This window comes from Osmia lignaria, chromosome 3 (assembly GCF_051020975.1).
Source record: "Osmia lignaria lignaria isolate PbOS001 chromosome 3, iyOsmLign1, whole genome shotgun sequence".
NCBI classification, from domain to species: domain Eukaryota; kingdom Metazoa; phylum Arthropoda; class Insecta; order Hymenoptera; family Megachilidae; genus Osmia; species Osmia lignaria.
Genome location: NC_135034.1, coordinates 12,410,666 through 12,427,020, shown reverse-complemented (window position 1 = coordinate 12,427,020; position 16,355 = coordinate 12,410,666). Strand labels below are relative to the sequence as shown.

The 16,355-nt window shown below is 46.5% G+C and overlaps 1 protein-coding gene across 1 annotated transcript; it reads right to left on the bottom strand.

The window, feature by feature from the left end:
- Window positions 1–15,127: 15,127 nt before the first annotated feature.
- LOC117610785 (uncharacterized) lies at window positions 15,128–16,008 on the bottom strand. The gene is made up of 2 exons (XM_076693270.1): window positions 15,877–16,008; window positions 15,128–15,722 (listed from the first exon to the last, which is right to left on the bottom strand). The coding sequence occupies exons 1-2, from the start codon at window positions 15,991–15,993 to the stop codon at window positions 15,441–15,443; spliced, it is 399 nt and encodes a 132-aa protein (XP_076549385.1). The 5' UTR covers window positions 15,994–16,008; the 3' UTR covers window positions 15,128–15,440.
- Window positions 16,009–16,355: the final 347 nt, after the last annotated feature.

Sequence of the window (16,355 nt, the reverse complement as noted above, 5' to 3'; positions counted from 1 at the left end):
TAATATCCGTTTTTTATTTCGCATTTGCAAGAATTCACGGTCGAATCATCGTTCCGTCAACTGACATGTTAACCTCTGATCCGACCATTCGATCTCTGTATTTTCTCTCTCCCCGTTTGTCTGTCTGTCTGTCTATTGCCCACTCCCCCACTCTCTCTATCTCGTTCTTTCCTTGCATTTTCCTCGTTATTTCGCAAAATATTTGTATCCGTTTCGATTTTAGCGTTCTCGCCTCCCTCCCCGCCTGCTAAGCATATATCTTTTGAGGAAAGGTCTCGCAAAGTGACAGAGCCGTATAACCTCCGACGATATCACTGTCGCGAGTACCTACCAGTCGAACGCGTTATTTTCGAGTCGGCCACTTGTTCGCGACCACCGTCTATCTCGAAAATATATCTCTCGTTTCGAGTATGTAGCGGATACATTGACGACATTGACTACCGCGTTAAAATTCGATTAGGATCGTAAGGTTATACTGTTGTGTTTTTCAAATATCTATGTTTTCGCGGCGATATATCGCGACAGATGCATGGCGCGTGACACGATCGCTTAATCGCATCACTAGGAAAACATGCGGGTGAGTCTTGTTTACGCACGATTTCGAGCAACACGCGCCACGCGTTCTCCGAGGACAAACTTTCCTTTCTACTTTATTGTTTTCGCATTGATTTCCTTTGCCGTTTCACGTTTTTAAGCTTTCTTCATTTTTCTTCGAGCGCGAATACAATTCGGTGCGTCGAGGTTGGACTGGCGAACACCGCGTGTACGGTGTATGTACTACTACGGGTACGGTGATTCGATGGAAGGTGGGCGTGGCGTGCAAAAATTTCCTAGCAACCTGACTATTCGGAGACGTTTCTTTTGTCCGATTTTCCTCGTGTACGAAACGGCGTAGGCGTACGATATTTACTTGAACACAGAAGGTTGTTATTCGAGACGTTTGTACGAATGGGTAGGAATATTTGTAGCGACGTACCAGGTGCATCCAGCTATTTATTTACGAATAACATCCTCGATAAGGTTGCTCACGCGTCTTCCGTATACGGCGCGTGTTTTTCCCTCTGATTAAACCGTGAAATTTTCGTCCCTTAGGGTCTTTTCGCGCTACGTCGTTTTCTACTCTACCACCCCTAGCGATGTTATCAAACTTGAACGCGGTAAGCTATCCTTATTTCAAAAACGTGCTCGTAAAACGATCGCCTGACGTTTCCTCGCCCTCGTGAAGAGAGGAAGAAATGAGGTACGCGGTTTAAATAGTCGGTGAATGAATTGCTTTTTTGTTTGCGTACTTACATACACGTGTAAAGTATGAAAGTCAAAGGATGCAAACGGTGTCGAAAGTTTTTGTTTGACCGTAGCGTGCTGCCATCTCGTGTTTTCACGTTCCGGTGTATCGTGACCCCGTGGAACGGGGTCACGTGTATCAGCCAGCCGCGGCCTGCCACTTCCTACCGTTTCCTCGCATACGCAATCGCCCCTAAAAGCGCCTACTTCGATGTTTCGTCGAGGGAATTTTGAATTTCAAAGCAGACTAGGCGCAGCGGTGTTGCGAGTGACCGATCGATCGATCGCGTCTAACGAATCGCGGGGAAGGTTGGAAAATAAATCGAGGCGGGCCGAACGATATCGAGGACGGTTTTCATTCTTGACCGAGAGACGAAACGGTCGGGAAAGTCAAGCTTCGCTCCGGCTAGATAGGTGGTGGCGCGAGGCGTGGCGAAGTATTGATCGTCGTTGCGATTTCCCTTCCTTCTTCGTCCTCCTCGACCAACGTCATCCACCGTTTCGAACCCTCTCGCTTTACCACCCCCTCGTTCGACCCACCTTCACCTCTCCTTTCGCCCCTCTCGCCCACCCTCTATCCTTGCTACTTTCACCTCCGTATTCACCTTTCTTCTTTCCACCGACATTCACCCTCTGCTCCATCCGACGAATCTGGGAGCCTGCTCCTTTGTTTCGTGTCATCTCGTAACTCCAATTCCCCGAATCTCGATCGCGTTACATATCTCTTGTCCCCCCCTCCTTTCCTGTTTTTCGAATAGACACGAGCACTGTTCAGTGTTCAGAAATCGGTTGTCCGGTCGATCACGTCTTTTTTATCGATACCGAGCAACGGGAGTATCGCCATCTGTGAAGGGGTGGCTGAGTTACCACAATAGCGCTAGCCTCCCCGAGACCCCCCCGATCCTGCCAAAAAATACACCCGACTAAGAAGTTTACTTTCCCTAGATTGATCTATGTCTCTTTTTCGAATCATTCTATGCTCGAATCGAATTTCTTTTAATGGAAAATTTCGAGAGATTCACTTGAGAAAAATCAACCACGTTTCGAGGATAAACGCGTACGCTTCTCCAGAATTTCTTATTCGCTTTGTCTCGAACTTGATAACGAGCTTTCTTTTTTCTTTTTTCTTTTTTTACCTTCAACGCGTAATTAGCAGAGACTCTTTAATACTTGGAAAAGTTCGTGCTCCATCCGAACTTTCTTTTCTTTTCTTTTTTAACCGGTCTTCGTTTTCCGTCGAAAAAAGGAAATTAAATTCTTTTTTTTTTCTACGTACTACTTCTGACCAATTGTAACATCTACTCTGAGCTTTATATTATAACGTTGAGTGTAGAAGAATGAATGATTAACCAACGCGAGTTTTGGAGTATCGTTGGAAAAGTCGTCGAGGATTTCATTTTGTTATTATTCATTCGACGGTGCTGTTCAACGAAATTTGTCAGTTTACGAGGCGAGTTCGCGTTACTCGGCGCAAGCTTGTGATCGGAATTGCTAATACGAAATCTCTCTGGTGTTGTTGAAAATTCTTGCCACGCTCCGGTATCGCGTTGAAAACTTCAACGATACGCCGCCGCATCGATGAAGATTCCCTCCATGGTTTTCCCAGGAAAATGCGAGACCTTTTCTTGTTTGCCTGAGATCGCCGATAGCCGGTACAGGTACAAGTACAGGTCTGGTTAAAATTTTATCGGGCTTCGTGAAAGGGAAGCTTTTTTTTTCGATTTTTCACGTGGATAGAATTTTCGCTTCTTGTTCTTTGGTGGTGCACGTTAGTTGACAAGAAAATTCTTGCAAGATGGATAGTTGAGTCGCGTTTACGTTGCAGCCACATAAATCTCTACTGCTGGTGATAAATGTAAAGCGCGTTACCACTGTTGCGATCGTTCGAAGACAGACCAACCAGTTAAGGAGGAGGAGGAGGAGGACGAGTTAAGACTTATAACGTTTAGTTGTAATTGAAAATCTGTAAATCGAACCAAACGACACCGACTGGATCCATGTATGGGTTCGTTGTCCTGAAAGGGTTAATGTCATTATTATCACAGGTTCATTTTTTGTCGTTCTATCGAAGGAACCGTGTACTAGACAGGAAATTAACTACAGCTTCTTTCCGACCCCTTCTTCACCTTTGTACGCTTTCTCTCTGATAGAGTATCGTGTTTACGCGAAAAAACGATTGTTCCGCTCGAGGATGGCTGCACCTGTCGTCACTCGATCTCATTAGCTGTTTAAACGAAGCATCGATAAAATATTTCTTTCCGTTCATCTTACTGCTCTGACAAGCCGAAAAGTATGATTTTCAATAGAGAAGATCGGTGCATCGGTATTTTTTGCTCCCTCTGGAAGGGAGCGATTCTTCCGGTGGAACGTGTGCAAGCAAAACGCGAGCTGGTTCGTTTGTACGCGTATAGGGGAATCGGAGAAGAGCCCTCGACGCGCGGCAATCTAAATAATTATTGCGAGAGGGATAGCTGTAGCCGGCTTGCCGTTACGCAAGGGTGTACTCGTTCTCTCGAAACCGCGTAATCACGATACTATGTATACCTCTCCTTTCGAATCGAATCGAATCTCCAAATTTGTTACTAGTTCTTCTCCTCTTTTAGAGTTAGTATTTAGACAAGCGTTAGACTTTGATCGATAAGATTCTTTGGAAATCGGTTGTGATTTGTCGAAAAGCAAACGCCAGGATCCTCTGTAGAGGGTATTTGGTCCTAGGAGAGTAAGTTCAGGGTGTGATGAGAAACGTTGCTTTCAATTAGAGGATGCATCGGGATAGCAGGATGGTCGAAGGGCAACGAGTCTCGTATGCGCGGAAAGGATTCTCTCGAATCACTTGTCTCCCTGTGGAGTAGCTCGTTGGAATCTCCCCTAACGACCGAAAGAAACCGCGTTCGCGAAAACAACATCCCCACCGTTCCCTCTTGTCATCCCCGATCGTCCCTCATCGTCCCCCCTGGGGATGCGTGTACGGTGTACAGGGTTGAAAGCCGGCTAAATCCCGTCAGTCAGGAAACAAACGGGAATCTTCGCTCGATATGCGTCTACGGTCTACGCGATGACGGAGGGTGACGAACACCCACACTCCCCCTTAGTATCCCCAAGTACTTCGTTTCCTTCGTACAGAAACCGATGCATCCCCCTTTCTCCTTTTTCTTTCTCTCATGTTCCCTATATTCCTGCTCTTCGAGTATCTCGTTAATTATATTGTTTCGCCTTGACTTTTTTGTTGCAGAGAGATCACCGAGGCGAGGGACATGGAACTCGTGGTAGCTTCCTGAATCGGTGAGTGCTTCTAACCCCCTTTTATATTGGACGATCGTTGTCTCGTCGAGTTAGAGGCGTAGCCTTTGATTAACGCGTTCACTGCTAGCGAGGCTCACCAATCACGGACCTTGCAAAATTTCATTTAGCTCAAATATTTCAGGAATAAAGAAATAAGAGCTCTGTGCCATGCCGTGCCAATCAACGCGTTAAAGTTACCCCCGGCTATCTTGTTTTTAATTAAGAGTACCGTTTGCCTTCCTCGATCTAATTCAGCGTTTATGAAAGTTCGCAAACGTTTAATCGACTCGCTCGACGACGAGTTAATCCGTTGGTTATTCAGGGCAACGCGATCGGTTGAGAATAATCAATCAATCGCAAACTGGAATGTTGCAGTGTCGCTGACAGAGGAGAGGTCGAGGTTTGTCTCTAGGACGAGCCTCGATGGCTCTCGAAACGAGAATACGACGCGACGCAGGGATCGCTTTCGTTAATAACGATTAAATGTATCGTAACAAAGATAGAGAGGTTTAGTCGGCATTTCCTCGATACCTTTGCTCGAATCGCGCAAGCGCAACGCTCGGTAAACGTAATGGGGATGGTTATGGATTTTCGGGCTGCGCGACCTTCGCGCGTCGCATCCCACGCTTTTCCCGCCCGGACATCGTCCTTTACTTATTCCCCTTATACATACCTTTGGATTTTCAAGAAAATTATTCGATCGCTCGTCGGGATCCTTTAGATTTCAGGGTTGATCTCAAGCTTGACGCTCCACATTTCGTTCTACGATCGCTCTCGTTTCCCGCGATTCCCGAGGAAACGAGATATGTAGCTCCGCTTTAATATGTACTCGCGTTTCGTCGCGTGACCGTGCCCATTCGTCCAGCGAAAAGTTATGGTTAACCCCGTCGGCAAGAGTCACCGACTTTCCAGCTTTAATTTTCCTCGATGGAAAGGCTCGATAAATCAGACGTCTTTTTTCCCCACTTAGAAATTCCATTCTCTTCTTCCGTTCCCTTTAACGGCTAATACCGATGCTGTCTCGTTGTTTACGCTGACAATCGAGAAATTGCGCTATCGGGAACGTTTTAACGAAGGTCTTTGGTCTTTTTGGGGATTCGACCTGGATGTGTTGTGAGAGTGCAGCTTGAAACTAATTTGCGAATAAATCGATCGTCTACAGTTGATTGTGCAAGGTATTATACGCAAAGGAGTACAACCAGTTGGTCTGATCAGTGTTTTTGGCGCGAGATTCGTAAGCTTGTAAAGACGTAGACACGGTGTAACTAGTTTCGTGACTACATCGATATCCACGGTGTACATCTGTAAGTGGTGTCTAGGTAGGTAGGTAGGTAGGTAGGTAGGTAGGTTGGTAGGTTGGTAGGTAGATAGGTAGGTAGGTAGGTAGGTAGGTAGGTAGGTAGGTAGGTAGGTAGGTAGGTAGGTAGGTAGGTAGGTAGGTAGGTAGGTAGGTAGGTAGGAGTAACAGCGGAGGATAATCTCGTGGTAGCTAGGTTGCGGTACTCTGCGGTACCGTATGCCGCCATCTTGCTTCATCGATTTTTACCCCTACTCTCGAATTCGTCTGTCGAGCCTCCGATTCCCCCGTGTTTCTTCTTTTCCCTTATCCCTTATCCCTATTCCCTTTCTTCGCTCGTGTTTGGTTATCGTCCAAGATTACAGAAGCAACGTACCGAGGGTTTATAAATTTTCATACAACGACAGGAACGCGATGTCAAAGATATCGACGCGACGTTTCCGTACATTCAGCCTGCACTCGTCTTGTTTCCAAATGAAAATCAGTCTTCTTTGTGTTTCGGAAGTTCGTTGAAACACGGCGTAGGTACATATATCGTACGCTTGGCACGTAAATCGATGCAGGCAACAGTCATTAATGTGGCGTGTAATTAACGGGAGAGCGCGGTTCCAGATTCGCTAAAGTTTTCGCGTTCCAAGAAATTTTCACGAGGAACGACGTGACATTTCGTTTCACCTTTGCGATTGTCCTTCGAATCTTTTTTTTTTTGGTTTTTACGTAACAGTCTTTCGTTCGTTTCTTTTGGCTTCTGTTGCTACACGGCCACGAGAGGCCGACGCGTCGCGTTGGCTTGATCGAATTACGCGGACATCCTTGGCGGTTCGCCGATCATAATTAACTTTGAACAGTAGCGACTGTTATGCGGAAGGGAGTAGATTCGGGGGTTAAGAATTGGGGTTGTAACGGCACCGAGGGCACCGAGGGAGTGTTTATTAATTAACGAAGCGCACGATGCACCACTTGAATCGCAAATACATGATGCACCACGATCCTTCGAACCGCTATAAGACAGACTGGCAGCGGACGCGAAAATTGCTTTACCTGCTTTGCTTCGCCTTGCCTCGCTACCTACCCCTTTAACGAGGATACTATTCAGGAGGCTAATTTCAACGAACGAACCTTCTTTACGCCTCGTTCTACCGATCAAAGGAAACTCCACCGTTTTCTTCTTTCGTCGGTTTTCCGTTGGAGTAGTTACGTATAAATTGAGCTCGACCGAATCGGGGTTTCTCTCGGCTCTGTTAAGCTTCTTATTGTTAGTTTAACAGGTAGCGCAGCGCAGCGCAGCGCAGGATTTTGGCCTCTCGAACAAAGGGCCAACAGTGTGTCCAATAGTTATTACGGCAAATAACGTTCGATTAGTCGAAGAACAAGCTTGTTGAGTCTTAAGCGAGTTGAAGGCAGAATACGAGATCGATAGCGCGAATCGATCGTATCGACTGGCGCGGCGGGGAAAAGTCAAGATTTAGGGTTTTCTGTCTAGGATTTTAGAGGAGAGAAGAGGAGATGGATGTGAAAAGGAACAAGAGGAGACAGCTGGGAGGAATGCGGTGGCATGTTGGTTGCGTCTGGTGGAATAACGCGTGACGACGTTAGGGATCGTTAGCCACGGTATGCAGTCACGGTAATAAACAGGATCTCCGTCGAGACGGTATTTTGGAGGCAGCAGTGGCGTCTTTCTTGTCCGTAATAAGCGGCAGGTGGCCTTTCTACGCTTTCTTCTAACGAACAGACGCGAATTTAGTGGTAACTGGTGGTAGCTGGTAAAGCGAACGGTTTGCGAATCGGTCGGGAAATTCCTGTATATTCGCGAACGACGTGTCGGTTGTGTTATGAATATTTGAACAGCAGCTAGGGACGAGGAAAATACGTTAGAGCATGGCTCGTATTCGCAGCTGTCGAGCGTAATTTCCAGGTTGTCGCGCGTTTAACATGCCAATTCGACGGACGTGCGAGTGTTTCGGCAAAAGCATCGAACCCGACCAGTTGTCTCCTTGTCTCGTTCAATTCCACAAACTTCCCTCGCAATTAACGCTAGATATCGAACCGTAAAAAACGGATATTTCTTTCTCTCACTCTCTCTCGTCTTCCCTCGATTCATTGATGCGATGGTAAGAGTCGATTCTGTTTTCTTATTCGCGATCGTTTCAGCGCAAAGAGTGTCACGAGTGAACGAATAAAACAGGAGACGAATCCTCCCCCCTTTCGTAAAAGTAGGGTTCGATCATTTGATCGAACGATCGTGAGAACGAGTCGTAGGCGTTCGTGTTTCTCTCGTCTAAGAGCACGGTTTTAACCTATTTCGTCCGATTCTCCCGCAGAGTGGTATGTACTCGAAGGGATCGCGATCACAATCTCGCTTGCGCCGCGTATACACTCGTGAACGAGGTCATCCTCTATGACGGTAGAAAGCTACGTTCTTGAAAAAGATCTTTAATTGAAAAGGATCTTGCGTAATACGCAAATTTTCCATCGCTTTCCATCTCGTTACCTCGAGAGACAACGCGCGTCACGTACCGTGCTCCCTTTCACCAAGGGGGGGTGAACTTGTTTCAAAGGGGTTATTTTAGGAAAAGCAAGGTGGCTGTTTAAACGTGTCTTATCCGAAACAATTGGAATTTTCGCGTTAAGTACAATTGACGGATCAGGGACATTAGGGAACTGTGTTTGAAAAAATAAACAATTTGTTTTCCTTGGTCGATCGAAGAAAAGGAAAGGGAGTAGCATAAGATCGAGTGGTAAGCTCGCAGGTAATGCAGCAGTCGGTTTCCAGCGATACATCTGGCGCGGCGGCTTTCGCGAAACGTTGCAGTGGCCGCGCTTAATTAACTTTAATTAATCTACAGTGGTCGAGTATTACTCTTTTGCCGAGATTAAGAGGAACGAGATTAATCCAGAGTCGGAGTTGGGAGTCTGGCATCTGGCACGTGTCTCGACCGCATTCCCGTAAATGCAATCTTCGTTCCCTTCCTTCTCGCGTAATTTGCCACCTTTCTATACTCTACACCGATTACCACAACTTGGTAATTTCGGAATCGAAGCATCGTTGGTCAGATTTATCAGACTAGTGAGAACGATCGATCTCCTCACAGACGGCGTGCAGTCAGTTTTTCAGGAAAAAGAAAAACAGTGGTGGGGAGGATAAAAAGATTACTCGACGTATCGTCGCGATACGCGTACGCCTGTAGAGGTTATTCTGGTATTTTTATCAGCGCGTAATTCTGCAGGAATGCAGCGATTCGAGTTGAATCGTATCGTCCGGAGCGTGATAACGAACCAACCAGGTGTATTATTAGATCCGTAACGCGTTCGTTTCGCCACGTAATTTCACGGTTTTTCTTTCGTTGGGCTGAAACGAAATCGCGGCTATCGAAGTAAACGGAGTTAACGCGTCGCGTCGGTTCAAGGGAGCACTGTGAACGGTAAGAGGATATCGCGAATCGTTGCGAGATAGTCTGATGGTTGGAGGGGGTGCTTTGACCGCGAGCGAGGACGAGCTGTTTTAAAAGGGGCAGGGAGGCTGGTATCGCGACGTCGGCGTCGGCGTCGGCGTCGGCGTCGGCGTCGGTGCCGGTAGCGGCAGCGGCAAAGAGGAGAAAGAAAGATAAGGAGTGGGAGAAGGACGAGTCGCGCAGGCGCCAGCCCCGAACTTCCCTCGAGCTGATCAGTCGTGCGTGCTACTTTACACGCGTCGTGTCTTTCGTTCGTTTCGGGGTGTGTTACGAATCGTATCTCGGTTTCGTTCACCCGCTTATCTCCGCTTTTCTACCTTTCGCTTTGCCCTTCATTCTTTTCCTTTTCTCTCTCTCTCATTCGCTCTCGTTCTTTTCTTTCGGTGCGGCTCTTAAACTTTTTACTCCGTTCCTCCGTCCAGTATCTCGCGAGCGGACAATCAGCCAAACCCTCTGCTTTTATGCTACGATCGCGAGACGTCCGCAGTGAAGTTTCCACGGAAAAACAGAAACGGAATCTTATTGTCAGCGCGACGCAAAGTTTAAGTGAATATAAATCTTATTTTATTTATCGTGTTGTTCCCGGCAAAGTTTCTCTGTGATATCGTGCAATATTCGTTGAGGAAAATACCGGCCGACCACGTGTCTATTTCGAACGACGAAACACGGCAAAAGGAAGATTTCCGTGTTTCGATTCAACCGTCCATACTCATTAATTGATTCGTTGAGTTTTGTCAACGGCAGAATCTTCGTTATCAAAAACAGCGTTATCGAACGTTCTTCGTCGATTCGTGCCAGCTGTATTCGAGCGAAGGCGAGTACTGCCCCCAACCAGGCAGACAAAGATCGATATTTACGAGGTAGGCAGCACGTTGTGTCCTGTTACGAGAGAAATTTCGTATGTACATTTTATCAACGATTTGAAAGTTTTCTACTTTGTTATAAGCGTATGTTAATCGTAAGTACTCGTACACGTTGCCGTTCCTATCCAACTTTCCAACGAGTTTAACATTGTTGCTTGGAGAGTACGCGAATTCGATCGCGTGTAGTTGAAAAATGGTTTTATAGGTTAACTTCTTATCGATAGGGCTACGTGTTGCATCGAAGATTTGGTCGTGGCACGCGATCGACGCAAAAGAACGTTAACTGGTACGGCTGAGCAAAGTACGAGCTTTGTAAATACGACCGATCCAATTATACTTGGTGAACGGTATAAAAATTCGTGTAAGATAGCTCTTTGATCGGAACACGGCCACCCTAGCAATATTGCTTTCTACTTCGTTTCGTCGAAATCTACGCAGACGCGCGTTTTACCGCGCTTTAACCCTTTGCTGTGCGGGTAAAACTATTCACGCTTGTACCTTATGCGAAGAGAGTAGAATGCGTTGCTCGGTTTTTGACTTTGAAAATAATTGTTGGTAGTACATACATATTTGTGATGAAAAGTTGTCTTCGCTTCTCCGGTTTCTGCTTGGCAAAGGCAAAGATACGAGGGTGTTACCTGAGCGAGTCACGAGGGAGTTGTTGGTCGTACCCTACCTACGCTACCTACCACCCTTGCCCTGTCCTGTCCTCTTCAATCGCGTGGAATGCCCCTTTTAACGCCGCTCGCTTGGACGCGTCGTCCCGTGTGTCAGAGGAAATCGTTGCAAGGGGAAGGAGGATGGTGGTGGCGGCTACCTCAAATAATACTAGCACATATACTTGCCTATTGATTTTCTAGCAACTATACCCCTACACGCTCGTTACGTGTCGTCCGTGTCTGGACAGAGTACATTATTCTTTTCTACCTTCCACCAGCTAGATCCTGTCTATTTGGTTAAACGCGTTGCACGTGCGATTCGTCGAGCATAATAAATCGCGAAAAGCATCGTTTATACTTTAAACGAACGATCAACGGGTACGTTTATTAGCTCGAATCGACTTTCTTTCGCCGACTGGCTGCTACTCGACATTCAACGCGTGTCGGTCGAGTAACGTTACAAAGTACAAGTTGCGAAGCCACGAGTATTCTTGGTGCATAGTATCTCGGAATTGGTCGTTAGGTCTGTCTTCGGTTAGTAATGACTCGGCCGGTTGATTTAACGGCGTCGTTAGAATGCTTGCAGTTAGCCGAAAGACGTACATACACTCGACGCGCGTCTTCCAACATCCTTGCGTTCCAGTCGACCTGTGAATTTCAACCCTTACCTTTTCCCTTTCCCTCTGCCGCCTGTTCTGTAACCTATTATATTTCAGCTTAGCTTTATTCGACATCAAAATTTTCTGAATTTTCTCATTCTGTATTGTGTAGCCGATCGACGCCAAGTTACGTAACGCATTCCTTTTGCCACGAGTGTTCGTGAATTTCAGCAGCTATTTGCATTGTCCGCAAATACCACTGCTTCGCGACGATTAGCTTCCACAGTTGACACGCTCGCTTTCGAGTAATTGGTGTATCGAATTTAATAATCTCTTTCTCTCTCTGTCCACTTTGTCGAGTAAATTTAATTTCATCTATAGTAAGTTACCAAAGTATTAGCAGGGATAGAAACTCGTTTGTAATACCGGTGACGGCAACCACCTGTGAAAAAGGAAACGGAGTCGAATTCGCGGAAAGTAGAATCGATAGGGTGGTTCGCGTGTTGCCGGTCATCGTGCATCGATAAAGAATCAGGACACCCGGTTTTACGGCATGGGGTTGCAGCGCACGATAGGACGAAGCTCAATCTCTTCGGTTTAGTTTTTCGTCGTTGTAACGCTACCGGAAGAAACGAATTGATTTTCGCTAATCCAGACAAAAGAGTAGACGAAGGGCAAGGGAACGAAGGTCGCACGCGTTAGTAGACGGGTGGATCGATGTACTTTTCTATTTATGCTTTCGTTAAATCTCGAATCGTCGTCTATAAAAGCAGGAGCAATGGGGGAGTGAATGGTATCGCGATGCGTAACCTCATAATCGGTGGTTAATTTAATCGAGAAGACGGCATTCGTGGAATTTGGGTAGCGATCAGTCTGATAGCTCGAGGCAGCTACGTTTATCGATCCATCGGTCTGGTAAAGCGAGCTGAGCTGAGGTGAGGTGAGTTTGCAGCGCACCGATTTTCGAACCCCTGCGCGATCAAGGTTGTCCCGTGAAAAAAAGCGGGAAACGCTTGGACTCGAGGGAGGAACGGGGCAACTGGCTCCACGAAATTGAAGAGGGTCGTTTGATTTATGGCCGAATCGTTCCACGACTCCCTTCTTACTCGTTCGACGCTCGAATTTCGCAAGTCGTTCGCTCACCCTCCCCCAATTACTCCTCTCTTTCTCCCTTACCCTATTCTACCCTACCCTACCCTACCCTACCCTACCCTACCCTTCTAAATGCACCACCCACTTCCCTTCGATTGATCCGATCGATCGATAACAATTGCAACGCGAGAAGAATAACGATCCCTTTTCCGTATCTCTGCGTTTACAAGGTAAAATAATGACAAGTTTGCTCGTTCGTCTTCGAGAGCAAAAGAATGAAAACAAGCATTCGTGGTGGAGAATTTCGAATCTTTCATTATACATTCTTAGGCGGCCCACATACTTACTTCCGCTTCATCGTTTCCAATAAAGGAGGATTTTCCGGGCATACTGCGCGCATGCGATGAACAGCGAAAAGACAAAATAAGCAAAGGACTCGTTTAAGGAGTAGATTTTCATAAAAGCACCGACTACAGCTTAACAACGAGATCATCCCTGCAAGCTAGTCGAAAAAAATTGCTGGAAAAGTTTTTTTCGCTGTTTCGTAATTGTACACGTGGATGGCGCGAAGGGCTATTCAGCGAAGAATTTTTCGCGTTGATTCTCCGTGAACGTTGCACAGAGGAGATTACCGTTACTAGAGGGCCCTGTTCCATTCGCAAATGCGGGATAATTAGTCCTCGACGATGAATCAAACAGTTGGCTGACTAGCATATTTGCCTCGCGGTACAGTTAGTTTCCTGATTAATGGATACCCCTTACGGCACCCGTTTCTATAAAGTCTCCTCCAGCCAGAAACCCTCTTTTCACCGAACCGTTGAAACACTCTCTCTCTTTCTCCACGAATAATCGTGCCCCTTTTCGTTCCTTGTTCCGCAAACCACGGTTTCTGCGAGCGTTCAGGCGCATGTATTAGAGGGTGGCACGTTGCGCCACGCCGCTGTAATATTTTCGCAAAATTGCCGAATCGTATAATTTTATTTTTTTATTTTTCAACAGAAGGTCCATAGCTAATTTTTCCCAGCTGCGTGCCACGCTCGGTCTACAAAGAATCTTTTTTTCCAGAGAGGTCAAGCACTCGCCCGCGCGTGTTTCGTTCCCAAGTTTGCTTTTCTGAAAAATATCGGCGTAATCAGTGAAAGCGAAAAGTAATTAACGAAAGAAAGAATAAAGGTAGTTTGGAGCGGTGTAGATTGTAGATGGAAGATTGCCGTCAATGAATTTGCCTGGCGTTCGCTATTTCGGCCAATGAATATTCATGTAGGTGGACTATCGATGGGGAGGCGCGTAACGTGGTAGCGCGCGACACTCGTATGCAGATTGAATAATAGCCGAGGGCGTAAATGTACGCTGCGTGTAATTGGAGAGTTAACCAGAGTGCTTGTGTTCGAGCTAGTTTTCATCTCGAATCGTTCGCGCACGCGTATACATCTTATTTTTATTAACATTTCCTCAACTAGTTTTCTTCCTCCTACATGGATAAGGTTGGATAAGTATCGATTTGCCGGAGGTCGGTCACGTTTGATGTATCAGAGACAGGGTTGTTGACAAATCGATAAGAAAAAAAGGACAGTTTGGGGACAAAGATAGAAAGCATTGCCATTTGTAGGAGTGGTCAACGATGTCGTGCTCGTGACAGGGTAGGTACGTGACATAATTCTGTAATGCCGACCGATTCGAACATCAACAGTTTCGAGTGTCTCGAACGTAACGCGAGAAAATCGACGTTGTGGAAATTTTCGTATACCTAATAAGTCTCTTTTGCGATATTCGATTTCACTCGTTATCCAGATTCTATATCTCTGTCGTTATTTTTCTTCTAATCACTTTCGATCGATGCGATGTAACCGAAGAGGAAATAAACGAATAAATAATCTAGCTCTGTGTGTTTCATTCGAGCGATGAAGTAACGCGTTGACGTCAACCTTGCGTCAAGTGTGTGCCAATAAATTTGTGTATTAAATAAAACTCGAACGACGACCTGATTTACCCGATTATCGAACAAAAGGTCCGATAAAAACGATTCTCGCATAAATCATTCGCGTTCATTTAATTTTAAGCCTGACCAGTCGGTTTTGTTTTCCCGGTTAATTTGTCGGCGAATGGAAAATCGGTAACCGCGAGGTCTTATACCCTGTTGCAGGGTATGAACGTGTCGGAAACTCGAAATAATTCCGAGACACGATTTAATGGGGGTTAAAGGTAACGCTGTTTGGTTTAATTACCACCTGGGACAACGAACGGTGGCAATTAAAAGTTTCAGCATGGTTCGTGCGTTTCGAAAGATCCCTCGAGTACGAACCGCCGCGCCGCGTTGTCTGCCGTCTGTTTCTAACATGCATCCTGCTTTTAGTTATACATGATTTTGGACCACGCTAGTGTTCGCAGTATCCATTATTTTCTGGAAAGTTTGATTCTTCGAAACGAAACGAGTGCTCCGAGTTCTCGAGAAGTCGTCAGCGAAATCGGTCTTGCTGTTTGAGAAATGTCTATCAGCGACCGCTCAGCGCTGCATTTCTCTAATCTTTTGATCGATTAATTTTAAACGAAATGTAGGACACGTACATAATGGGATAAAGGGGTGGTGGTAGACACCGTACGAGTAGTTTTATAGCTTGCAACCAAGTTTATTACATGCTTTATTCTATTCTACACAGCGCAATACATGTATCCTATATAATAACGTTATCGTCTAATTGTTAGTAAATCGGTGAAGAACGTTAGCACCGCTCCGCTCCGAGTGGAACGATGCTGTTATCCTTGGACGGTGTCATTCGTGCATCTCGATATCGAGTCTGGAGAGCTCTCGTAGAGGAGCTGTCGAGATCGGGGTGCAGTCGTCGTGGCGTTTAGTTAGGTGGGTGATGGTAGTCCGGTCGTTGAAATATCCTGTCCGAATCAAGGGATGACGTTTAGATGACGTAGTAGGGTGCGGTGTAAGCAGCAGCGTAGTAGGGGTAGGCGGAGTAGGCCGAGTAAGGGTAGGCGAGGGCAGCAGAGGTGTAGGCAACCGGAGCGGTGTAGGCGCTGTAGGCTACGGGAGCGGTGTAAGCCGCACCCACCAACAATCCTCTCTTGTCCCTCGCTGTGTTTTCAGCTTCGGCCAGGACAGATTCGGCTTTTACCGGTTCCAACGATTCCGTTTCCAAAGGTTTCGCCAGGGCTACGCTGACCAGAGCGAGCAGAGCGACAACCTGAAATCCAATCGAGAAAATATCGCGATCAATGTTTAATGTTTAATGTTTAGGCTTTTCGGTAAAGTTTGTAGAAGGACTCGTATCGAGTTACGAAGCTTAAGCGTAGAGTGTAGAGTGTAGACGGTAAAGGAGTTTGAACGGGTTTACTCACTGCGATGCACTTCATGTTGTAGTTTGGTGGAGTAGATGAGAAGCTTGGAAGAGCTTGGAAGACCGTTGACGATCGATTGATGCTCGAAACAGCAAAGTAGCCCTCTTTTATACCCATTGGATCGCGGTGGCGATAGGTGGACGATACGTGCATAGAATTTCGATATTTGTCTGTCGCGTAATCGCGCATAATTATTAAACCTCTGGGCGTTGCGTTGGTCACGAGTGACGGGGCTGCATGGAAAACGAGCAACCTCGTCGTCGTTCGTTGGTGACGCGAGGTTGAGTAACGCGTCCTTGGCCATTGTCCAAAGCAAGTCGAAACGATGCTTTCGGTGGTTCTCGGTTGCCTTTGAATCGGCGGCCGGACGGAACGTTGCACGCGTCGCTTCCGCGGAGCAGTATTCCATACGCGTTGAAAATTCCAAATTATCGAATTTTCGAGCGATTCGGTGAAACGATCGACCTTGCCGAGGACGT

Coding starts and splice junctions, on each gene's coding strand:
- LOC117610785 (XM_076693270.1), bottom strand. CDS start 15,993: ATGGGTATAAAAGAGGGCTACTTTGCTGTTTCGAGCATCAATCGATCG. Junction 15,723..15,876: donor ACAACATGAAGTGCATCGCA/GTGAGTAAACCC, acceptor ATTGGATTTCAG/GTTGTCGCTCTGCTCGCTCT.